At 42.7% G+C, this 25,927-nt stretch overlaps 1 protein-coding gene across 5 annotated transcripts in view; it reads right to left on the bottom strand.

Annotated features, from left to right (window-relative positions):
* The window catches only part of LOC133074581 (sodium/hydrogen exchanger 2), a 467,777-nt gene that overhangs the window by 426,404 nt on the left and 15,446 nt on the right, over positions 1–25,927 (bottom strand). For all 5 annotated transcript variants that reach the window (XM_061168501.1, XM_061168500.1, XM_061168498.1 and 2 more), the window contains exon 2: positions 5,087–5,550. In XM_061168501.1, coding sequence (XP_061024484.1) covers positions 5,087–5,550 — 464 coding nt within the window. The remainder of the gene's footprint in view (positions 1–5,086; positions 5,551–25,927) is intronic.

Raw genomic sequence — 25,927 nt, 5'->3', positions numbered from 1 at the left:
GCGCCGCTCAAGTCGCTGTTCCTCTCCGGCCTTCCTGGATTCATATAGCGCCTGCGAGTCGTCCTTCCCTCTGCCCCTCCTGCAACACAGATGATGCCCCAAACCATCCAGCATTTGGGGACGCGCCATCCTGTGTTGTTGGTGCTGCCTCTTGAATGCCAACCTCATTTCCTCCGAGAAATTAGAAATTCCCTGTGCACAGAAGCCATGTCTTCTCCTCTTTCTGTCTCAGCTCCCCTCCCTACCCCATCTAGACACTGATGAGGCCTCCAAAGGAAGCCCAGGTACTCATTCCAAAGGAACAACGGGAATACACCGTAATCTTTCCCAAGCTGTTTTCCTGGCAGCCCCAGCCGTGGCATCTCTCAAAGGTACATTCTGTGTTTAATATCCCTTTAGGTTTTTGCAAAGAGTAAAGCTGAGTCACAGGCTCTTCACCTTCAGTGCGTTGTCAGAAGCTCCAGTTTCATCATTCCACTTCCTCGGATGCCGGGGCCACCTTACGAGAAACTAGCTTAGGTAGAGACGTTACCTTGACAACCAGAAAGCTTTCCATAACCTCCCACCCACACTGAACCTGATACCTAGGGACGGGCACAAGATAAAATTCTTCTAGTTACAACCAGCCATAACCCCACAGTTAGTTCATGCCAGTTACGTCCTTTAATTTTACCACAAGGGAATCTATATAGAAAGGTGCTTTTGAAGTTATAATTTATATGTAGTATATGTATATGTATTATGTATGTGGCTACAATTATGTCTCTAGTTGGTCTGTGCAAAGTTGACCTCAACTTGACAACTGTATCTTTAGAAAACCGAAAAGCCAGGGATGCCTGTTTGCTGGATTCTATCAATATAACAGGCTAATGTGACAGCTGAGTACTTTCAAATGTTTCTATTCATTATTATTTTTTAAAAAATACTTGTGTATATTAAAATTAGATATGATCTGTTTTGAACTTTGATTTAAAATGTGCAACAATGCAGTGAAATCACGTACTGCAAGGATGCAAACAATACAGGGTTTTTGTTCAGCATAGCTCTGTTCCAGAAAAATAGTTTTCAGGTCACTTTTCCTGATATGAAACACAAAGGATAATCATTTTTGCATAAGTAATTTTAAATCTGTTCTGCTATTTGCAAAAGCAAAATTAAGTACCAAGTGGTCACTCTTTACTCTCCAGCTTCCTGAGTTAAATTCCACTGCACGGCACATAATGTCTGGGCCATTAGTGTGTATCCCTAGCTTCTGACTTAAGAGCCAGCTCTCCTTAACCAACTCTAGTTAGGGTAGACTGAGGAAACTCTTGAAGTGTTCTTGGAAAATGTGTCAGAATATTCGGTGGTTGCCTTCACACCTTCTAGAAATTACCGTGTAAGCCTAACTCATTCGATCATGGACTATAATGGAAACAGCAGTACTTCTCAGATAGCTGAGAACCCGAACGAAAATCTTTACCCAATAAGGGAAAGTTTGAAAGGTTTTCTTAAAATATTTCCTATAAGGGAAAGCACAAAAATCCTATTTAAAAATCTCAGCTTTTTCTTTTTTGACTGTCATTTCTCCAGTTAATTCCAATCTATGATAGACCCAGACCACAGAACAAAGAGTTTGACTTCAATTTATATTATATATTATCAATTTCCCTTTGCTTTGAGACCCTTTTATGGCAGGTTTTCTCCCTTTCAAATCTTCTAAGCTCACTATTGAACTTACCAGTTAATTGCCTGACCTACAATTCTGCTCAGCCACCAGCCTACGTTTTTAACCTGACTTCTCTCTGTTTACTCTCTACCCTTCTAGTTGCAGCATTTAGTGACTCATCCTTCTCCATGTATGCAGCAGGGCCTATGTTTTTCATACCTTTCCCTAACCCATGAGTTCCTTAAACCTCTCCTAGAGATAAGACTAGATGAACAAATCAAAGAATCTTTTATAAAACATCTCTACCTCTATTCTTTGAGAACACCTGACTAGGAGACAAAATTATAATTTTTTATACCATTTTCTAATTGTTCCTAACACCTGGTCAATTCAGCCCACTATTCAGCCAGTCTGGTGAAGGAAATACCTGGTGGGTTATTCTTCAGTGTTAGGTGGGCAAACCCCCCCCAAGCATGCCCTGATATCTGTGGGAGGTGGCTTTAAGGGTCCACATGGCTTTCGGCCCAGAGTAAATAACCTACCAACGAAGCCTCTTTCATCTGAAACCACTAGAGTCCTTCTGACTTACAGGCTTTGGCCTGGAAACAAGGGCTCCACATCTCAAGAGCAGCCATATGCCCTTTCTCCGTCCTTGGCCCGCTTCCTGCAGTGGAATGGCTGGACCTCAACCTGGCTCACTGCCCTCTCCGGGGCAGCCCTCCGTCTCGTCCGTAAAACCACATCTGATGGCTTCGAGCCTCTGGACAGAAAGCACAGGATGTGCCTCTGGAAGGCACGCTTTAAAGGGTAGTTTAGCCAGATCGTTTGCTGAGATCTGATTCTTGACACACTCAAAGAATGGACCACCGAGGCGACTGAATGAGAAATCTCAGAAGAGAAGGGAAAGCAGTGCAAAGATACAGCAGGTCATTCTGAAACTGACCTGATGTTGCTACCTTGCCCTAGGAGGAATGAAGCAGGGTGCTATTATTTCTTTGTAAAGTTTCCTATACCCTAAATAGACCCAAGATTCCCACACACTGAAATTCCCACAGTCTCCCTAGAACCAAGGTAAAAATGTATATATCAAACATTAGTCACGATGGAAAACTTCATGCCTCCGGAAATGAGAATGAGTTATAAAACATCTTCATTGTTATGGCAGTTTCCCAGTTAAAATTTAATACTGGTGAGTTAATGACTAAGCACCGTTAATGAGTAACGGAATAAATGAAGTGGATTTTGTTACTTGAGTGAGGTAAGTGCACTGTCTCAAAATAGCTCTTAGCTATACTAAAAAATGGGGTTTCCTTATCAGTAAATTATTTTTATGTAATAATATCCACATGGAGTTAACGAACATCCTTAAAGGTGATATTTTATTCAGGTCAGGGGTCTGAACACAGGCTAACAGAGAATAATGTTGGTTTCTACGTTAACTTGTTTTTTGTGTGTCACATTATTGTAAAGTTTAACTGAATTATTAAAAGGATATTCTAAGCTTGTTTCTGAAGCTGATCACAGTAATCTATCTTTGGATGAGGATCAGATGCCCCATGACCTGCACACAAGACATTAAACATACTGGAAAAGACATCATTTAAAGAACCCTCTCGGGGACTTGCCCTGGTGGTCCAGTGGTTAAGAATCCACCTTCCAATGCAGGGGACGTGCGTTCGATCCCTGCTGGGGGAGCTAAGATCCCACATGCCATGGGGCAACTAAGCCCACGCGCCGCAACTACTGAGCTCGCAGGCTCTGGAGCCCGCGAGCCACAACAGAGAGAAGCTCGCACGCTGCAACGAAGATCCTGTGTGCCGCAACTAAGACCCGACACAGCCAAATAAATAAAGTAAATAAATAAATTTTTCAAAAATAAAAATTAAAAAAAGTGACAAATTACAAAAAGAATCCTCTCCCCAACTTAGATGGAGGGACCCTCATCAGGCACTCTTTAAGTAACACATACACACTAAAACTGAAGCGAATTGACTCTTTTTTTTCTTGAAATCTATGTTAACTTTTTTTTTTTTTAATTTATTTTATTTATTTATTTATTTTTGTCTGTGTTGGGTCTTCGTTGCTGCACGCGGGCTTTCTCTAGTTGTGGCGAGCGGGGGCTACTCTTCGTTGCAGTGTGCGGGCTTCTCATAGCAGTGGCTTCTCTCATTGTGGAGCACGGGCTCTAGGCGCGTGGGCTTCAGTAGTTGCGGCACGCGGGCTCAGTAGTTGTGGCTCACGGGCTCTAGAGCACAGGCTCAGTAGTTGTGGCGCACGAGCTTAGTTGCTCCGCGTCATGTGGGATCTTCCCGGACCAGGGATCGAACCTGTGTCCCCTGCATTGGCAGGCGGATTCTCAACCACTGCGCCACCGGGGAAGCCCCTATGTTAACTTTTAAATGAATCAGGAATACCATTTTAATAATAGGAACTAACAGAGGGGATAATATAAATTACTTAAGTTACTTAAATACACTTTACTTAACATTTCCTTCAATTTTCTTATTTGCGAAATGGGAAGAATACTTATTTTGTAGGCTGTTATAAAACTCCGAGCACAAGGTATGCATTCACTACCATTCCTATCACCATCACTACTACAGAATCCTGGCTAACATAAAACAGCATCACCAGTGCCCGCTGACTGGTTAACCAGCCCAAGGTCACCTGAGTGTCCTTGACTGGTAGAGAAGGTCTGGACAGCCATGTGGGTGAGGGGAGAGGCTTCTCGCCTGAGCTCAGGAAGCAGGTCAATCCTCCTAACGTGAAGCTCATGACAGCCTCTGACTCTAATTATGTGGCAATTAGTGAGAATTAAAAATAATTTGCATTTTCTGAATAAATACCCATTTATGGGAAAATGGTGAGGACCCGAAGTCTGCCGGCTGAGTAAGAAGAGGAAGTGAGTTGTGTGATGAAAAATTTGCCTCCGATCTGGAAATAAAAAATACACCATCCCCAGATGGAGAACGGCACCCAGTGGGCGTGGTCCTTTCACCTGTACTATACACGTCACATACTGAGAACAGCACCTCCCACAAAGAACGCTGGGGCCTTGAGTCCTTTGAATTCTGATCAAAAGCCATCACTGTGGAAGCTGTCACAGTGAGAAACCTCCAGGGGTACACAGGTCACAGTCACTGTGATGCTTCTCTGGCAGCAGCGAAGCCGTACAAGCAGGGACCAGCCACGCAGCTGGCAGGAGCCAGGCAAAATGAAGTGAGGGGCCCTTTGTAGAATCACAGGTAAATAACGAATAATAAATTTACTGAGAATTTTAAGACAGCGAGAACAGAGCCTTGAACCAAGGGAGGGGCCCTTCCCAGCACAGGGCTGGGGACCGCTCAGCTGCCTGCCCTGCAGACAGGGTCTCCCCTCGGCAGCTGGTGGGTGGCAGCCCCGGCCTGGTGGAGTGATGTCGTGTGAACCGTCACTCACCACTGTCACGGCATCATTCAGCAGGGACTCCCCGAAGACCAGGATGTAGAGCTGCTCGTTGACTTGGATATTCTCGAAGACAGCGAGCACGGCCACGGGGTCCACAGCCGAGATTAAGCTGCCAAAGAGCAGATTCTGTAGCAAAGTGATGTCACTCAGGCCGAAGGCTTCGATCTGGCAGATGCCAAACAGGGACACCCCGATGCCAATGGAATTCCAAAGCGTCCCGACCACGGCGTACCAGAAGATGGTGCCGATGTTCTCGAAGAACGGGCGGGTGGGCATGAAATAGCCCGCATCCAGCACGATGGGGGGGAGGAGGTACAGGAAAAACACATCCGTCTTCATGGCCGGGGGGGATTTCTCATCCACTCCGAAAATAATCCCACCCAGCAGCAGTCCAACCATGACGAGGAGGCAGCTCTCAGGCACTATGGTGGGTAACTTGCGATACAGATGGAAGCCTGTTCAAGAAGACATAAAGAAAGACGAAATTTGGGTTATGTGAGAATTCCGGAAAAGGCAAACTGGTTCTCTCTGACAGAACCAATAGGTCCTATTTCAAAATCTCCCAGGTCAACGTAATTGGCTATACGCTGGCTTTAGATATTACGATGCAAGAGTCAGATGATCCCCTTAAAACTATTCACAAAGCACATTCAGGTACACATTTCGATTTAACTCGGAAGTAGAATACTATAGGAACACGATATCTAAACAGCACAGCTTTCATCTAAAGGCCTATTAAGTTTTCTTAAATAAGACAATGCAATTTTACATTTGAAGCAATATTGTGATTCCCAACACATTTTCAGACGTCACAAACCATTTCATCCTCATAAAAACCCTAAGGAGTAGGCAAGGAGGCATTTTCACCCCTTTTTTTTATTTAAGTGGAAACTGAGGCTCAAAAAGATACGGGGTCTTGCCAAGGTGGCCAGATCACAGGCCAGGTTTTGGATCACCGCTGTCCCCTCTGGTATTGAGAAGAGTTTGTAACTTCCTGAATATCAGTATTTCTAATTTCAGATTCCTTCATTTGGAATGCTGAATACGTTTAATTTTCAGATGTCTGCTCCTTCAGAGACAACCAAATCAACATCAAAGGTCCATCAGATAACTACCGAAAAGTGAGACATATAAACACGCCATGATCTCCAATGTCATAGAGTTTCTAATCAAGGCAGGAACAGATGTGTTTATGACTTACTCTAGTATAAGGCATCATATGGTAAAGCCCCAGTCAAGCACTAAGGGAACAGAGAAGAGGAAATCTGCTGAGGATGGCATGGATGAGGCAGCATCTTGCATTAATCACACAGAGAAGGCAGGAGGAGTCTCCTAAGAAGTGAAGGAATGGAAGAAAACACCTTTTCCTAATTCATGGTGGAGCCCAGTGTGGCTTTAATGCAGACACCATGCTAGGGGGCGGCCGTAGCAGGGAAACGGGAGGGAAATGCGGGTGGTACCAGCCTGTGGGCAACACAGGAAGCAACCTCACACACAGAGGTCACCTGGCAGGGCTTACGTGAGGCCAGCCCTTATTGGCAAGGCAAGAGCGGGCCATCCTGAAGGCATTTCATACCTTTTAGAATTAAAGCAGCAAATGGAAATTATCTGAATTATAGGAAGATTGTATTAAAATGACAGAGTAAGTCCTTAGAAACTTACAATCACCGCAGGTTTAACAAGTAAACCCTTAGAAGCCTACAAACCATACTGAAGTCATAGCATGAAATATGTGTGGCCCCCCCCCCAAAATGTAACCATAATTTGAAGAAATTTTAAATTTCTTTAAGAATTAATTTCTAAATAATAAAATGAACATCTTTATATTGGGTATTCAACTCATCCCTCCAGCTTGGATTATTTTCTTACTCATGTTACAGCAGACTCCAATCATCATCGGGGAATAAATGCATTCAGCTGATGCAGCCACGCCGGACCCCTGACCCTCTGGCCTGTTGACCTCTCTGTGTTAAACAGAAAAGTTAAAAAAAATAGGTCCACTGAAAACCACATCTTTGCAACCCCTCCGCACGCTGACTCCTGCTTCTATACCAACTTTCCCTGTAAGATAAGGATGTCCTGGTACAGCCTCCCTGGCCCCCTGGGGTCCAGTGCGATCTGCTCCTTGGTGGAATGCAGAGCACAAAGGCCCAAGCTGAGGGCGCCCTGTGTGCCCTGGGCCATAACAGCTGCCCCCTGGCTTGGAATCCAGCTCCCCGACTCCCTGCGTGTGGCCTCGGAGGGGTTCCCACCAGGCCCAGGCCAGGTGTGCTCATCTGTGAAATGGGGACACACACACCTTTCCCATAAAGAGCGGTAACAGTAAGTAACCACTGGCCTGCAATGTCACGCATGCCCCGACATTTTGTTTTCTGTCTCTCTTCTACATGAAAAAGCAAGAGAAAACGGTTCTCAAGAAATGCCCAGAAGCAAGGAACAGGATCTCTGCAGAGCAACTGGAAACTGGACAAAGCCTGCTTTGGCGGGCTTCTGCTTCCTCTTCTGCCTTTTTCTTTCCTGTTCTGCCACCCAGCCTTGGTACCCTGTGCTCTCACATGGGGGTGCCGTCCTTCACTGTGTTGAAAGGAGATCCTTACTCCTAAGAACGGAGCATGGGAGACCAGGTAGGTGGGAGAAAGGAAGAAACCCTGCCTGCTTAAATGCATCACAGGGAGGGACCAACGGCCGCCGTGCTCGCCACGTGACTGATCCTGACCAGGACCCCAGGTGAGAGGGAAATCAGGATGCAGTCAGACAGAAGGGCCACCAGGATGGAGGGCTAAAGGAGGCCTGGAGGAAGGGAAGGGAGCAGGGGAAAATCCCGTGGTCGCCAAAATCAGAAAAGAACGGCAACAGGCCAAGCGCACTTGTTTAAGAAAACAGGTGTTTATATTTAGAAAAGGCTGTTCGCCTTTCTCTTCTGAATGCTTAGGCCATTCAGAACTGATCTGAGTGACCCTTGCTTGAAATAGGACAGCAGTTACTGAATCTGCCCAGTTGTTCCACAGGCAAGAAGGGATTAGATGAAGCGCAGTCACAAGAGATCTGAGTCCGGTGCTTTTCGGGGAAACATAAGCAGAGACGCTGAATTTTATAACACTCCCTCCTGGCAAAAACGATTCTGTGCGGAAGTGTCTATTCTTTCACCAACCACAGGAGTCAAACCTCCTAGCAAAGTAGTTAGTCAAAACAAAACAAAATAAAGGCTTCTTAAATTTCACCGTTCACAGAATAAAACAAATATATCAGCATTTACACATGTGCATATATTTATGGCTCCCCTGGCCACAACCAAGTATTTCTTGAAGAGAAAATGAACTTGAATAGACCAGGGTCATTATCCCACCTAATAGTATTGACAAATACATCAGTTATCAGGAGAAAACGTTTTGATGATTTTTACAAGGCTGAACATGAGCTACTGCAGGTATAATCTACTATATAGTCCAGGGGTCAGTTAACTTTTTTCTGTAAAGGGCCTGATAGTAAATGCTTTCAGCTTGCAGGCCATACTTTGCTATTATAGTACAAAAGTAGCCAGAGATAATACCTAAATGCATATAGATATGTCGTGTGGGTGTATTCCAATCAAAGTTTATTTATGGGCATTGAAACTAGAATACAATTTTATATGTCACCCAATATCATTCTTGTTTTGATTTTGTTTAACCATTTAAAAATGTCAAAGCCATTCTTGACCCACAGACCATACAGAACCATCCTGGGGGCCCTCTCTGGCCCCTGGGCTATGGTTTACTTTCCCTGGTTCAGTTTGTACCTTGTATTTCCTGCTAACTTCTGTTTAGAGGGTCTGGGGCATTGTACTTGTGTCATTCACTTTTTATTTCTGGAACATAAAAGTCTGTGAGGATGGATGCTTTAAAATTTATTTTATTTTAATTGCAACAAATTCACTTAGTGGCAAAGGGAACTAAGGATTAGGATCTCACACCAAATACAGAGTCGAGTGACTCTATCTTCATTTCTCTTTGCATGTAAGTGTTGGAATGAACTGAGCTTAAAAACTAAAGATCTAGGTATAACTGAGTGCAATGCAATTAATTCACTATATTTTCCCATTACACATAAAATAATCCATTTGTTAAATTCTGGAAAGAAAGCAAAGTGAACAATAACACAGGAAGCTTCCAGAGAGCAGGATCCATAAAAGAGCAACAGTGTAAAAATCTGAATCAGAGAAAACCACCACCACCAACCACAACAAAATACAGTTCTAATTAACCAGCAGCACAACAGCAAGGGAAAGTGGAAACCTGCAGAGGTAAGAAGAGAGAAACACCTTCAGCTGAGAAACTCCTCACTGGCGGTGAACACGGACACACACGTTCTAACTCATGCTCCATGTTGTAAGAGAGCCTAAAAAAATAATGATATTTATTAGATCCACAAATATTTGCCAAGCCCTGTGTTAAGTAGGGGACAAGTGCCCTTGGGAACAAGGTCAGTGAGGGCAGCCATTGTGGCTGCCAGACCCAGAACTAGCTTCCCCGGCTGGTGCTTCTTGAAGCAACTCTGGGAAACTGTGGATTTAAAATAAAGAATATTCAGAAAGTTAAGCCTATTTGGTTGGAGAAGAAAAGGTAAATATTTATGGAATACATTAAACTTGTTTTTAAGAGAAATAAACAAGTTCATTCGAGTCTAAAAATACTGACTTTATGTATCCCAATTCACATAGCAATCAAACATACATTTAAAAAAACAGAATTGCAGGGCTTCCCTGGTGGCGCAGTGGTTGAGAATCTGCCTGCCAATGCAGGGGACACGGGTTCGAGCCCTGGTCCGGGAAGATCCCACATGCCGCGGAGCAGCTGGGCCCGTGAGCCACAACTACTGAGCCTGCGCGTCTGGAGCCTGTGCTCCGCAACAAGACAGGCCGCGATAGTGAGAGGCCCGCGCACCGTGATTAAGAGTGGCCCCCGCTTGCCACAACTAGAGAAAGCCCTTGCACAGAAACGAAGACCCAACACAGCCATAAAAATTAATTAATTAATTAATTAATTTTAAAAAAAAGAAAAGAAAAACCGCAATTTGAAAAAAAAAAAAAACAGAATTGCAAAATGCAGTAGACAGAAGCAGAGAGAAAATAGTAAGAAATACCACTCTGATCAGATACATGAAAATAAACTGCTATCACTGCATGATAACTCTAGTTGACAAAGACTAAGTAAGAAAATTTAACTCTAAAAATAAGTAGAATCAAATTGACTAAATAAATAATACAAGCAAATAATAAAAAGATAAGCAAATAAATACATAAAAAGAATAGAAGTCAGTAAGTAGAGCAGAATTAACTGCTCTATGTCAGTAACATTAACCTGTGAATATGGACTTCTCACAACACTTAGTCACATGCTGGGATTGAAACATACATCTAATTTCTCTCCATCAAAAAGTAGCACAACTGTGAAGATAGAGGTCTTAAAAATGTTCCACTTATGAGATCTGCAAAGGACTTATAATAATAGATTAATTGAAAAATATGAAATTATAAAGGAAACATTAAAATTTTGTTGGGATTATCCCAAAGCAGAACTTAGATGGTATTTAATTTTTCCAAATGACTTGACCACTTACAAAAAAGAGAAAACCAATATGTGTTTAGTCTGTCCATGAAGAACCTGAGAAGGAACAAGCAGAGTTAAACCCTTAAGAGGGTATTTGTTGAGTACCTTCCCTGTATAAACCTCTAAGGGGGGCTCCCCCCCTGGTGGCACAGTGGTTGAGAGTCTGCCTGCCGATGCAGGGGGCACGGGTTCGAGCCCTGGTCTGGGAAGATCCCACATGCCGCGGAGCAACTAGGCCCGTGAGCCACAACTACTGAGCCTGCGCGTCTGGAGCCTGTGCTCCGCAACGGGAGGGGCCGCGACAGTGAGAGGCCCACGCACCGCGATGAAGAGTGGCTCCCGCTTGCCGCAACTGGAGAAAGCCCTCGCACAGAAACGAAGACCCAACACAGCCAAAAATAAAAATAATAAAAAAAAAAGACTCTGAGGGGCCCAGAGATGGATCACAAATGGGCCATGTCTTCAGTGAGCTTATATTTGGCACATAAGACTGTAAGTAATTATAGTACAAGATAGAAAGTGATACATGCTATAAAAGAAGAGCTTTAATAAGTACCAGGGAAGTACAGAGAGGAGGGAAATTAATTCAGATGAGGAAATTCAAGAAGGAACTGGAGGAGGTGGCATTGAGATAGCTGGATGTGGATATTTCCATTCGGAGGGGATGAAGCACAAGGAAGACAGGAGGAAAGGTTGGGCATCCTGAAGACAGGGTGGCAGGGCTGGCCTGAATATGAAGTGTATAGGGCAAGTCAACGGAGAGGGGCCATCAAACAGGGAGCAGCCACACTGTAGAAGGCCTGGAAAGCTGATCCTTCAAAACCCGCCTTTGTTCTGTGGGTAAGGGGAGGGGGAGCCAGTGAGGGTGTCTCAAACCATCCTTGTCTTCCACACATGGAGTGGACAAGCTCCTCCCAAGAAACCAGAGACCAGACTTCAGAAATGAGAGGATCAAGGCTGTCCAGTTAGAGTTTTAAACCAGATGTATGTGATTAACCATCGGTAGAAATAAAAAGTTGACGCAAACATGTGACTAAAAAGTGTAAGAACAGCCCAAACTCCAAAGGGATCTATACATAATCTCATAAAGTCCAGTCTGTAAGGAGAGCCACTCAGCACAAGGAGGGGTTAATGACAGAATCCTACTATTTAGCAATGAAAAAAAGAAAAAACCAGTTACATATAACAAAAGAAAAAACTACCTTGCAGCATTATATAGGACAGGGAAAAAGCAAGCAATACAAAGTATCCATCTCATTCCATCTTTTTTTTCATACAATAGACATTTATGGAGACCCCGCTATGTGCTGGGTACCATATCAAAGCACTAGGGATGTAGTGGTGAATAAAAGAAAGTTTTTTTCACTGGAAGGCTTCAGTGATGGGCAATCAAATATATAAATCAACCAATAAATACACAGTTGACAGGTGCTGATGAACACTACAAAGAAAGGCAGAGAAGGCTGAGGGTATCCAGAAGGACAGGACAGGGTAGAATCTGACATCAGTGTGGGCAGGGAAAGCCTCTTTGATGGGTGACATCTGAACAAAACCCTGCATGAAGTGAGGGTGTGGGACATGGTGGAAGAACTTTCTAAAACAGAGAGGAACAAGGGCCCTGAGCAAGGGGGCTACTGCGGCTGGAGCACGGGAAGTCAGGAGAACACGGTAGGAAATGATGAAAGAGAGGCAGCAAAATGCTACAGCACGCCAAGCCTGTCACCACGGGAAAGACTTTGGACATTCTCTGAGACCAACAGGGAGCCACTGAAGGCTTCTGAACAGAGGAGTGTCATGATCAGATTCACAGTTTTACAGGGTCATTCTGGCTGCTGTGGAAGAAGAGAAGCCGGAAGACTCGTCGAGAATCTTCCAGTAAGATGGGAAAGAGATGACGGTGGCTTTCATGAACGTGGTGGGGAGAATGGGGCGAGGCTGGATGCTGGATGTATTCTGAGAGTTGCCCCAACAGACTGTGCTGCTGGCCTGGATGAGGGATGTGAGTGTGATACTGTGATATAATTTTAAAAAAAATAGCTATTTTGTTCTTCATCCCCAGCTCCTGGACAGAGCTCCTAAAACCTTGCTAACTCCCTAAGTGATAAAGGTGCCAAGAGCCTCTTTTGTTCTACTATTTGGTCTTTGCCTTCAAGTCTCAACACAGAGTTCTTAACTTCCTTGGAATTTTCTGGGTGATAGGAGCATCTTTTGCTCTAATCTTTGTAGGCTCCTGGATACGTTACCAGAAAGACCAACTATGAGTAGAAGCTTGGAATGTTCAGCTCCACCCCTCCCCCACCACTGGCGATGGCCTTACTAATTGATCTGGCCCATGTGATGGAGCCTCAATAAAAGCCCCTCAGCTATGGGGTTCAGAGAGCTCCTGGGTTGATGAACAAATCTACCCACTGGGAAGGTGGTACGTGCCAACTGCACAGGGACAGAAGCTCCTGAACTCAAGACCCTTCCAGACCTTACTCCATGTATCTCTCTATCTAGCTGTTCATCCGTATCCTTTATTATATAATAACCCAGTCAACATAACTGTTTCCCTGAGTTCTGTGAGCTTCGCTAGCAAATTATTGAACCCATGGAAGGCATCGTGAGAACCCCAGTTTATAGTCAGCCAGTAAGAAGCTCAGGTGACCACCTGGGACTCACAGCTGGCAGCAGCAATGGGGGCGGTGTTGTGAGACTGAGCCCTGGACGAGTGGGACCTGATGCCAAGTCCAGGGTGATAATATCAGAACTGAACTGAATTGCAGGACACCCAGCTACAGGCCACAGAGGATGGAGAACTACGTGGTGTGGAAAACCCGCACACGTTTTGGTGGCCAGAAGTCTTCTGTGAGTGAAGAGAGAAAAGCAGGGAGTGTTTTTTCTTTCAGTGAGACAGATGAATCAAAGGTGAATCCAAGGCTTTTGGCTCAAACCTCTGGGTATAGAGTGGGGTTATTTACTGAGATGAGAACAGGGAGAGAGGAGATTTCAGGGGAGAAAAATCGAGATTGTAAATGCCAATCAGAACCTCCTTGGAAAATACCCAAGGGAGCTTAACAAATTGACAGCAAGATCTAGCTAGAAGAAATGGCAGACGACTTCTATAGAACATCATAGATGAGCGATGAGCTACTACTTCTTTTTTTTAATATAAATTTATTTATTTATTTATTTATATTTATTTTTGGCTGCGTTGGGTCTTCGTTGCTGCACGCAGGCTTTCCCTAGTTTCAGCGAGTGGGGGCTACTCTTGGTTGCGGTGTGCTGGCTTCTCATTGCAGTGGCTTCTCTTGTTGCAGAGCACGGGCTCTAGGCACGCAGGCTTCTCTTGTTGTGGAGCATGGGCTCTAGGCGTGCAGGCTTCGGTAGTTGTGGAACATGGGCTCCGTAGTTGTGGCTCACGGGCTCTAGAGCGCAGGCTCAGTAGTTGTGGCGCATGGGCTTAGTTGCTCTGCGGCATGTGGGATCTTCCCGGACAAGGGCTCGAACCCGTGTCCCCTGCATTGGCAGGCGGATTCTTAACCACTGAGCCACCAGGGAAGCCCTACTACTTCTTTTTTTTAAAAAAACGTTGTAAATGCTCTCTATTAGTTTTCAACTTTCAGAATCAACTTAGGAAAGACGTTAACTATGGTTAGAGGCCAGAATGTAAATCTTACCAACCTTGAAAATATAAAAATAAAGGTATATCTGGTCAAAACTGGATGGAAGAGAGAAAGTTCTTAATATACTCATTTTTGAAAATGGGAACTGAGAGATATTGGCTAAAACTGATACAACAACAAAAAACTTGTCAGGAGATTAAAAGCACTTACCTCTGAAAAGCAGGTCTAGGCTTAAGGAACTGAGGGAACCGTTATTTGTTATAAGCTCTTTAGGATAACTTAAAAAAATTTTTAATACCATACATATACTATTTTCATTAAAAAACAATAAAAAACAATACTCAATGTTATTTTAATTGAATAACACACCACTGTCAAAAATACTGCCCTGTGTTCTTATTAAGCCCATAATGGACAATGGGGTGAAACAGCAAGTCCAAATAATGTCCAACAGTGGTACAACAATGGGGAAAGAAAGCATAATTTAATCAGAGGTATTAGAGATCATAAATAAAGAGAAATCACACACACACACATAAATACACACACCCGTACACACACGTTTCTTTTTTGCTTCTACAACTGTAGAAAATTCCATATAGATCAAAGAGTTTAAAATTTTAAAAATCTATGAAAACAAGAAAAATCCTATGCTGCAATCATCTCACTTACAAAGAAGTGATATATTATAATCAGTGGCCAAAAAGTAAAGAATTTTAAGATAAAAGCCAGGTATGCCTGAATTCACCTTTGTAAAGTCTGCAAAAAAAAAAAAAAAGTAAGAAAATGAAGATTAAAAAAACAAAAAACCAACTGTTGCTTCTGGGAAGATGGAGTATGTATTTTTCTCTATTCCTCCCACTTAGTACACTTAAAAAGCCTAGGTATCATGTACAAAACAAGCACAAGGAGACTCTGAAAGATGGAGAGAAGAAGGAGGATGGCTAGGGACCTCAAGATCTGAAGAACAATACAGCAGGGAGTTCCCTGTGTTTCCTTTTTGCCTCCAATATCCCAGACTTGGAGCTGAAGAAGTCAGCGACCTGGAAATGCCAATGGGTGCTGAGAACAAGAGCCCCAACAAAGCCCACTCCATCCAGACAACGGACCAGGAAAGAGGCAGCCTCACAACACGTAATACTTCTAGATAATAACTGCTCTATTCCAGCCAAACCCACAGAGCAAAGACTGAGCAGAGATTCTAGATCCTGCCCTTACTAGACTCCCTACTAGGGTGTGTCAGAAAGGAAAAAGTAGGGCGGTGGGACTTTCTCCACCACTGGGTAGAAATGAGCACCCCCTCCCCCATAGTGCCTGTGAACACTATGTGGGGGACCTGGAATTTGCAATGACGAGGTACCCCATGTCCTCCTCACTGAGGTGGACCAGAGGAGGCCTGGTGGAGAGTCAGGACATCCACTTCCACCGGATGGTAATGAGGACACCACTCCCCTGGGTGTCAGTGGAGGCCACCAGGAGAGCAGCAAGGAGGCACTCCTACTCCATCTCAGCCAAGAAGGTGTCAGTGCAGACCTAGTAAGGACCAGGGACGGCCATCGCCATATAGCAGTAACGAGCAGACCCTCAGTGGGCAACGGAGACAAAGTGGAGAACTTGAAAATCTACCCCACTGTAAGTAATGATATGGCAGCTCCTCCCCACCACCCCCCAGACTGGTGTCATAAGAAGTCACCTAAAACAGAAGGTATAATTAAGACCCATGGTCTCATAACATAATACCCCAAATGTCCATGTTCCAATAGAAAACCACTCATCATACCAGGAACCAAGAAGAGTCAAACTGAATGATAAAAACACAATAGATATCACCATCATGATGACAGAGGTGTTAGATTTATCTAACAGAAATTTTAACATTGCCATGATAAAAATGTTTCATGAGCAATTACCAGCATACTTGAAACAAATAAAAAAAATAGAAAGCCTGAGCAAAGAAATTTAAAACCTGAGTAAAGAAACAGAAGCTACAAAGAAGAACCCTATGGAAATTTTAGGACTGAAGAATACAACAACTGAAATTAAAAATTCAATTGTAGGACTTCCCTGGTGGCTCAGTGGTTAAGAATCCGCCAGCCAATGCAGGGGACACAGGTTCAAGCCCTGGTCTGGGAAGATCCCACGTGCCGCGGAGCAACTAAGCCCATGCACCACAACTACTGAGCTGGTTCTCTAGAGCCTGCAAGTCACAACTAGTGAGCCCGCGCACCACAACTACTGAAGCCCGTGCGCCTAGAGCCCGTGCTCCTCAACAAGAGAAGCCACCACAATGAGAAGCCCATGCACCACAATGAAGAGTAGCCCCTGCTCACCGCAACTAGAGAAAGCCTGTGCGCAGCAACAAAGATCCAACACAGCCAAAAATAAATAAATAAATTTATTTTTTTAAAAATTCAATTGTATTGGCTCAACAGCAGAATATTAGTAAACTGGAAGTATGAATTAGTAAACAGGAAAGAATTACTAAATTAGAAGACAGAATGGTAGAAATTAATCAATCTGAATGACAGAGAAAAAACAGGCTTAGAACGTGAGGGACCTGTAAAATTATAGTGAAAGATCTAACATTCATGTCATCAGAGTCCCAGAAAGAGAAAAGAAAGAGGGTGGGGCTGGAAAAGTACTCAAGAAATAATGGCTAAAAACTTCCAAAATTTTGCAAAAAATATAAACCTACAGAATGAAGAATATGAATGAGCCCCAAAAAGGATAAACCCAAAGAAATCCACATCAAGACAAGCTATACTCAAACTTTTGAAAATACAGAAAAAGAAAAAAATCTTGATAGCAGATAGAGGAAGGACACCTTATCTATAGACGAGAAAATAGAATTTTAGCAGATTTCTCTTCGAAAATCGTGGGAGCTATAAGGAAGTGGCACAACATTGTCCACATGCAGGAAAAAAAAAAAAAAAAGAACTGCCAACCCAGAATTCTATACCCAGCGAAAACAGTCTTCAGTAATGAAGAAGAAATCAAAACATTCTCATCTGAAGGAAAACTAAGAAAATTCGTTGCCAGCAGACCCGCCCCAAAATAATGGCTAAAGGAAATTCTCAGTATGGAAAGCAATGGAATCTTGGAACATGAGGAATTAAGAAAAAAGTAAAAATACAAGAAATTCAATACATTTTCTTTCTTCCCTTGAATTTTCTAAATTAAGCTTGGCCACTGAAGCCAAAATTACAATGCTGTTTGATGTGGTTCTCAACGTACATAGAGAAAATGTTTTTAAGACGACTATATTATAAGTGGGAGAAGGTAAAATAACATAAAGGGAGAAAAGGTTTCTTTACTTCACTCACACTGGTAAATGACCACATGAGTAAACTGCCATTAGTTACATACATATATATACACACACACACACACACACATATATATACACATACTGATGATGTAATACTTGGAGGAAACACTAAAAAATGCTATACAAAGAGATACCCTCAAAAACACTATTGATAAATGAAAATGGAGTTCTAAAAAGTGTTCAAGTAACCCACAGGAAAAGAAAACAGAGAAATGAAAAACAGAGAGAAAACAGAAAACAAAAGAAAAAGTGGCAGATTTTAAACCCGAACACCGCAAACACACCAATAGTTGCAAAAAATGTAAAGTGTCTAAATGCATCAATTAAAAGATAGCTGTTAGTAGAATGGATTAAAAAGCATGACCCAACTATATGTTGTCTAAAAAAATTTCACTTCATATACAATGATATAGGCAGGTTGAAAATTAAAGAATGGAAAAAGTTACATCATTAAAATATTAATCAAAAGAAAGTGTGATTGGCTATATTAATATCCAATAAAGTAAGCTTCAGAGCAAAGAAAATTACCAGAGACAGGGAGGGACGTTAAAAAATTATAAAAGGGCCAATCCACCAAGAAAATATGGCAAGCCCAAATGTGTATGCACCAAATAACAGAACTATAAAATATATGAAAAAAAACTGATAGAATTGAAAGGAGAAATAAGCAAATACATAATTATAGTTAAAAACTTCAACACCTCCTCTCTCAATAATTGGTAAAATAAATAACTAGATCATCAACAAAGAGGATCTAATTCTATAGAAGACTTCAACCAACAATAGCAGAATACACATTCTTTCCAAGAATCCAGATTATATACCAAGATAGAACATTTCCTCGACCATAAAACCAAATCTCAACAAATTTAAAAGAACTGAAGTCATACAGAGTACATTCTCTGATCTCAACGGAGTCAAACTGGAAATCAGTAACATACAGAAAACAGGAAAATCTCTCAACTTGGAGACTTAACCACACACTTCTAGCTAATCTATGGGTCTTCACACCCACTAGGATGGCTGTAATCAAAAAGACAGATAATAACAAATGTTTTTGCGGATGTGGAGAAATCAGAACCCTCGTGTGCTGGTGAGAATGTGAATTGTGCAGCCATTTTGGAAAACAGTCTGGCAGTTCCTCAAAAAGTTAAAGACTTATCATTTGACCTAGGAAATTCACTATTAGGTATATATCCCAAAGAAATGAAAACCTGGCCACGTAAAAACGTGTACACAAACATCCATAGCAGCATTATTCATAATAGGCAAAAGGTGAAAACAACCCAAATGCCCATCAACTGACAAATGGATAAACAAAATGTGGTAAAACCATACAATGGAATCTGATTTGGCCATAAAAAGGATGGCATACTGTCACATGCTACTACAAGGATGAACCCTGAAAATGTGCTAAGTGAAAGACAGAGTCACAAAAAACCACATACTGTATGATTCCATTTATAGGAAATGTCCAGAATAGGCAAATCTACAAAGACAAGGCAGATTAGGGACTTCCTAGGGCTGGGGCAGGATGGGGAAATTGCCCAGGCATAGCTAAAATATATGGAATTTCTTTTGGGAGTGGTGAAAATATTCTAAATTTGATTGTAGTGATGGTTGCACATCTGTGAATATACTGAAGACCATCAGATTGTACATTTTAAATGGGTGAAATACATGCTATGTAAATTACATCTCAATAATACTATTCAAAAAAACCCATGGGTCAAAGAGGAAGTCTCAAGGGAAATCAAAAAATTGAACCGAATGAAAATGAAAATGCAACGTATCAAAAGGTGGGACACAGCTAAAATAGCACTGAGAGAGAAATGGATAGCACTAATGCATTCATTAGACAAGAGGAAAAGTCTCAAATCAATAATCTAATCTTCCACTTCAGGAACCTAGAAAAAGAAGAGCAAAATAAACCCAAAAGAATCAGAAAGAAGGAAACTAAAGATAAGAGCAGGTATCAGTGAAATTGAAAACAGAAAAATAGAAAAAAATCAGTGACATAAAAAGCTGGATCTTCTCAAAGAGTGATAAAATCGACAAACCTCCAGCAAGACTACCAAGAAAAGAGAAGACAAAAATTGTCAACATTGGGAATTTAAAAGGGTACCACTACAGAGCGGGTGGACATCAAAAGGATGGCAAAGGAATACTATGGAGAACTCGACACACACATATGACACCTTAGATGAAATGGACCAATTCCCTAAAAAACACAAACAACCACAACTCACCCAAAATGAAGAAGATCAGTTGAACAGCCCCGTAAAATAAATTGAATTTAACTTAAAACTTATCAAAAGAAAAAAATCTCCTGGCTCAGATGGTTTCACCAGTGAATTCTACAAAACAACACCAATTCTACACAATCTCTTCCAAAAAACAGAGGAGGAAAGATGTCCCAATTCATCTTATGAAGCTAGTATTACCCTGATATCAAAACCAAACACAGGACAAAAAGGAAAGCCAGAGACCAATATCCTTTATGAGTATTGCAAACACTGTGTTTTAAAATAAGAAATATGTTTTTGGTCTTTGACCCTCAGTTCCTGGCACAGAGCTCCTAAAACCCTTGGTATTTCCTAAGTGTCTTTTGTTATGTTAATGAGGTCACTTTCCGAAAGTCCCTGGGGCCCCTTATCTTGTCTGCCCCATGGGGGAGGGGCTCCTTAAGGAAACAAAGTTTCACCTGAGAAATGAAGAGGAATAGGAATTGTCAAAGCCAAGAGGGGTGGAAGAGTCTTCCATGGCAGAGGGAACAAACAGCACGTGCAAAACTCTCTGGAGTGGACATGACTGTGGTCCATAGGAGGTGCTGCCAGAAATCCAGGAGAGAGGGTGAGAATGACCAGTCCTGGCCTTGTCGTCCACTGCCTGGATTTACCCCGAATTAGTGGGAACTAGTAACACCCGACATGGTCAAGGATATGAAGAAACAGGTACACTTTTCAATCAAGACATTGACAAAGTGTTTTGAGAGGACAGTGTTGACCCACGGGGCTCTCTGCCCTCAGTAACGCTGTGCCAAAGTCTTGAGAAGAGGTTTCTTGCACTAGAGCACTTGACCCTGCCTTTGATCTGGCTCTTTTCCGGGGATTTTACTCCACATCTACGGAGAGACACACAGGGAAAAGGTATGAGCTGCACGCATTCTCTGTGGAGGTTCCGATACCTGAACGCTAAAAATTGTGTGCCTCACCTTTTATTGCAGTCCCTCACGTTCCTACTTCCAACTTTTCTAGCTGTCTTCTTTAATCTTTAAGTTTGTTCTTTTGTTTCCCAATGGAATGCATAGCCAACTATTTCTATCTGATTACACTAAAGTTTTATGCTTTTATCACTGCTGGCAATTTGCACCTTTGTCTCCATTTTGTTAAGGTTGTAAGAACTACACTATAAAAGTAAAATCTTCACTTTAACCAAACACAGAAGAACAAATATTGCATGATTCTACTTATATCAAATACCTAAAGCAGTCAAATTCATGGAGATAGAAAGTAGAATAGAGGTTACCTGGCACTGGGAGGAGGGTGGAGACTTACTGTTTAATGGGCAGAGTTTCTGCTTGAGACGATGCAAAAGTTCTGGAAATTGATAGTGGTGATGGTTGCACAACACCGTGAATGTACTTCATATTGCTGAATTGTACACTTAAAATGGTCAAAATGGTCAATTTTATGTTATATATATTTTACTACCATGGAAAAACTCTTCACTTTCGTTTTTCACTTTCCTACTCATTTTTATCAAATAATTATGGCAAAGTAAAATGAAATATTGACAGAACTGCATAAACACTGCTAAACAAATAAGCATGAAAAGATGATGTCTGTTGATAGGCACTGTCACCATGCATATCACCCCAAATATTAACTGGTCGGCTGATCCCCAGCCTCCGAACTGGGCCTTTGAAAGGCAACTCTAGGAGCAGTGATATAAAATGTGCAAAGTCTGAGCTGTTCAGAAATAAGAAGCAAAAAAGAATTTTTCTGCAATTCAAGGGGTAAAAAATGTAATTTTTACAAAAATGATCATAGTAAGACATCAAAAAGAGGGAAATGGGTAAGAAATTATAACATATTAACATGATATAACAATCTACTGCTGCACATATGTTTATTATATCAATATTTCCATGGGTTTATTCAAAATAATGGTCAGTGAACAAGGGCCCAAGAAGAGTTACAATACTGTTTTAATTATATTTAAAACTGTTAAATTCACTGATTTTATTCATCGAAATATTTTAAAGGAAAGTGCTTACATGGGACCTGAGAATCTACTGAGACTCTAACACCAGATATTCTTTTTTTAAATTTTATTGCTGTATAGTTGATTTACAATGTTGTGTTAATTACTGCTGTATAGCAAAGTGATTCAGTTATACATATACACATTCTTTTTCATATTCTTTTCCATTATGGTTTATCACAGGATATTGCATATAGTTCCCTGTGCTATACAGTAGGACCTTGTTGTTTATCCATCCTTTATATACTAGTTTGCATCTGCTAATCCCAAACTCCCACTCCATCCCTCTCCACCCCTCCCCCTCAGCAACCACAAGTCTGTCCTCTATGTCTGTGAGTCTGTTTCTGTTTTCGCAGGTATGTTCGTTTGTGTCGTATTTTAGATTCCACATGTGACAGATATTCTTACTTAAATTGACAAAACAGAGAAGTTTTCTCAAGGGTAAGTAACACTTTCACTTAGGGTACGAATAACTGTCAGGATGACATTTGATTTACCCACAGAATTTACCTTTCACAGATGATGAAGCTGCTGTGTGATTCAACTAAACATCAGAGGCAACGTGAGAAGGACCCGCCGGCCTCCTAACAGCCATCCCAGCAGTGTTTCCACACCTGGGATCCTTATTCAAGGTGTAAAACATGAAAGCCTCTCACTTAGATATTCCATAACAGCCGTCCCATTTTTATCAATGGTAAGAGTATGTCACCATTTGTATTTCCTTATTTCTCTTTTTGTAACATGATCCCACTCTGAGAATGGCACTTATTTTGATTATTATTAAGTGGACTATATAACAAATTCCAAGTGATCCTGAGTGCGTGAGTGTCCCAAACAACGGACTCTGCTCCCTTCAGTATAACCAGGTATAAATCCTAGAAGCAAAATTTCAAATAACATGAAAAAGTCTGGACCAGAGGTTGCAAACTGGCAGGCCATGGGCCGTCATGGCCGGCAGGCCTATTTTGTTGTGTTCATCTGGTGTTTTTAAATATTGAGCTAATATGTGGAAACAGAGTTTGCACATACAAATTCTCTTGTCTGGTTTATCTTGAAAAAATCAGCAGATTGGGCCCTCTGTCCCCCGCTCCATAGCAATGTGTGCAGGGGGGCAACCAGCTTTAGCCAAGACAAGGGTTGGTCCTCCAGCTCTCCTGCCTGCTTCCCCGACCCTGGCCCCGCTACAAGCATCTCACGGGACCTGCTCACGCACCGCTAGGCCCACTCCGTCTGCTACCTGTCTAGACCTCAAGTCCAAAAGCCAATCTTCAGATGCTACTAAGACTGTAATGGAGACTGGGGGAGGGGGGGAACCTTCCATTCTATTTTCTCCTCACTAGTCTTTTTAGACTCCTGACTTCAAGTCTCAGCTGTGGCAATGAGATCCCAGCTCAGACACTGAGATTCCCTGAATTAAACATCTGGCTTCCCATCTCTTAAGCAAGTGAGTGAGGGGCCAGGGGCCTCCCTGTCCCTGCTGGGCTGGTTTCTGCCAATGGGCTGAGTTCTCTGACACGTGCCGGCCAGCACATGGAGGTGGTGACGTTCACTTCTGCAGGCGGACGTAACATCTGAGGGTACACTGCCACTGGCCTGGGAGTTTCCTGTCCACTGGAGGCAGGTCAGATCCTGATCCAATCCTGGAGCCAGGGCTGGGCACGGATTCGACTCCCGCCCTGGTCTCATCACCACCTGCACTAAACCCATCCTTCAATCTCAGACTCATCATTTCTATTCCTGGGCCATCAGTCAGATGAGATCAATTCCCAGTGTTATATATTCCTCTGTATAAGAAGTTGGGCGCAAAGAATTAGCCTGTATCTAACGAGCAGGAAAAGTATTTTTGCTGAGTAGACTCTGCGAACATCCACAGCTGGAAATTTCATATTTAGTTTTTAACTGGCAGCCTCATGACAGACTGAAAAGTTGTGTGTGTGTGTGTGTGTGTGCCTGTGTGGCGGTGTGCATAACACACGCAGACAAGGACACACACACACACACAAAGAGTCATCCATGAGCAGGAAAAGTATTTTTGCTGAGTAGACTCTGCGAACATCCACAGCTGGAAATTTCATATTTAGTTTTTAACTGGCAGCCTCATGACAGACTGAAAAGTTGTGTGTGTGTGTGTATGTGTGTGTGTGTGTGCGCCTGTGTGGCGGTGTGCATAACACACGCAGACAAGGACACACACACACACACACAAAGAGTCATCCATGAGCAGGAAAAGTATTTTTGCTGAGTAGACTCTGCGAACATCCACAGCTGGAAATTTCATATTTAGTTTTTAACTGGCAGCCTCATGACAGACTGAAAAGTTGTGTGTGTGTGTGTGTGTGTGTGCGCCTGTGTGGCGGTGTGCATAACACACGCAGACAAGGACACACACACACACAGAGAGTCATCCATGAGCAGGAAAAGTATTTTTGCTGAGTAGACTCTGCGAACATCCACAGCTGGAAATTTCATATTTAGTTTTTAACTGGCAGCCTCATGACAGACTGAAAAGTTGTGTGTGTGTGTGTGTGTGTGCGCGCCTGTGTGGCGGTGTGCATAACACACGCAGACAAGGACACACACACACACACAAAGAGTCATCCATGAAGCCCTTTGGGTTCGTGGTGCATCATGTAAGATACTGTATGCAAAGCTGACGGAGTTTCCTGTCACAGAAGGACACATCTGCTGGGGCCAAAGGCAGAGGCAGCTGGAGATGCTGCTTTATATATACACACACACACACACACACACACATATATACACACACACACACATATATATATATATACACACATACATATGGGGGGGGAGACTATATCTCTCTGGATTTCAAGAAAAGTCACAAATCGAAAAAATAACAAGCTATCCCTTCAAATGACAGAATTCTTTGGTCCCACCCATGGAGGTGTTTGGGAGGAAGCAGGCTCTGAGCAGGACTAGGGTGGCTGGGAAGATGCTCCTGGCACTGGATCCCTCGGTCCATGGGGTCCTGGGGGCCAGCAGACAGGCCCAGGGGCCTCCCAGGCTTCTGCCCCAATCAATCCGGGGCAGGCCAGTCACGAGCAAAGTTCTCCTGGCTGTTAAAGAGGCTGAACCAGGGCGGCGAGCCCAGTGAACACATGGCAAAATAAACAACCCATTGATACAGCCCCCCATCTTGTGCCTCACGGAATTTCTAGAACCCTCCAATATCTCTTTAAAATCTATTCCAATGAAAGGACAAGCACAGGCCCCGTTCACTAGAGGGCTATGTCCGTGGTCCACAAGGTCACTATTTGTCCAGGGATTTTCCAAGAGATTGACATGCAAGAGACCAGCTGGCTAATCGGCATCAATGTAAAGTATACGTATGACAATTATTTTGCATAACGATCTTGTAAAAAGCAAATCAATCTCTTCCTTTCCAAGATAAGAAACTGTGCTTGAAGTCTGAGGGACACCAGTGAAGAAACAGTAAATAAATAAACAAACACAGTGTACTCTTCTATAATCATATTTCTCACGTCTTCCTTAGAGTTATTCATGGTTTTGAATTTTCTATTCAGTTGTTTACCACTAGCTGGCTTTCAAAAAACCAAAACCAGTTACGTACTTTACTGCCTTGGCTACTTCCTGCCAAACAGACCATCTTGGATTACTCTGGTAATGGGTCATACTCTCCTTCCTGAAGCCACAGGAGCAAGGGGACAGGGGGATGGGTTCCAAGGATGTTCAGTTCTTGCTATCAGCACACTCAGATTCTAGGGCAGCCAACAGAGGAACGACGTGAGGTTTGTATCATATCAATTTTGCAAAATGTTCCGTGAGCACAGTGCAGCCGAGGTGAGATACACATCCCGCACCATCCAGACAGACAGCCCGGCAAAGATCACCCCCAAAGCTCACCAAGGCAGCAACTCTGCCTCAGGAAATAACAGTAACACTGGACAGTTGTCAAAGTATTTCTGCATATATGACGCCTGGGCGTGAAATACGTGCCTCCCGACACGTATCTCATCCGGAGGAATAAAGTGATCTGGGGGAGTTTCTCACACAGCCAGGTGGG

Source organism: Eubalaena glacialis, chromosome 14 (genome assembly GCF_028564815.1).
Source record: "Eubalaena glacialis isolate mEubGla1 chromosome 14, mEubGla1.1.hap2.+ XY, whole genome shotgun sequence".
Taxonomy (NCBI): domain Eukaryota; kingdom Metazoa; phylum Chordata; class Mammalia; order Artiodactyla; family Balaenidae; genus Eubalaena; species Eubalaena glacialis.
Note: the sequence above shows the minus strand (reverse complement) of the source record. Positions and strands in the feature narration are given on the sequence as shown.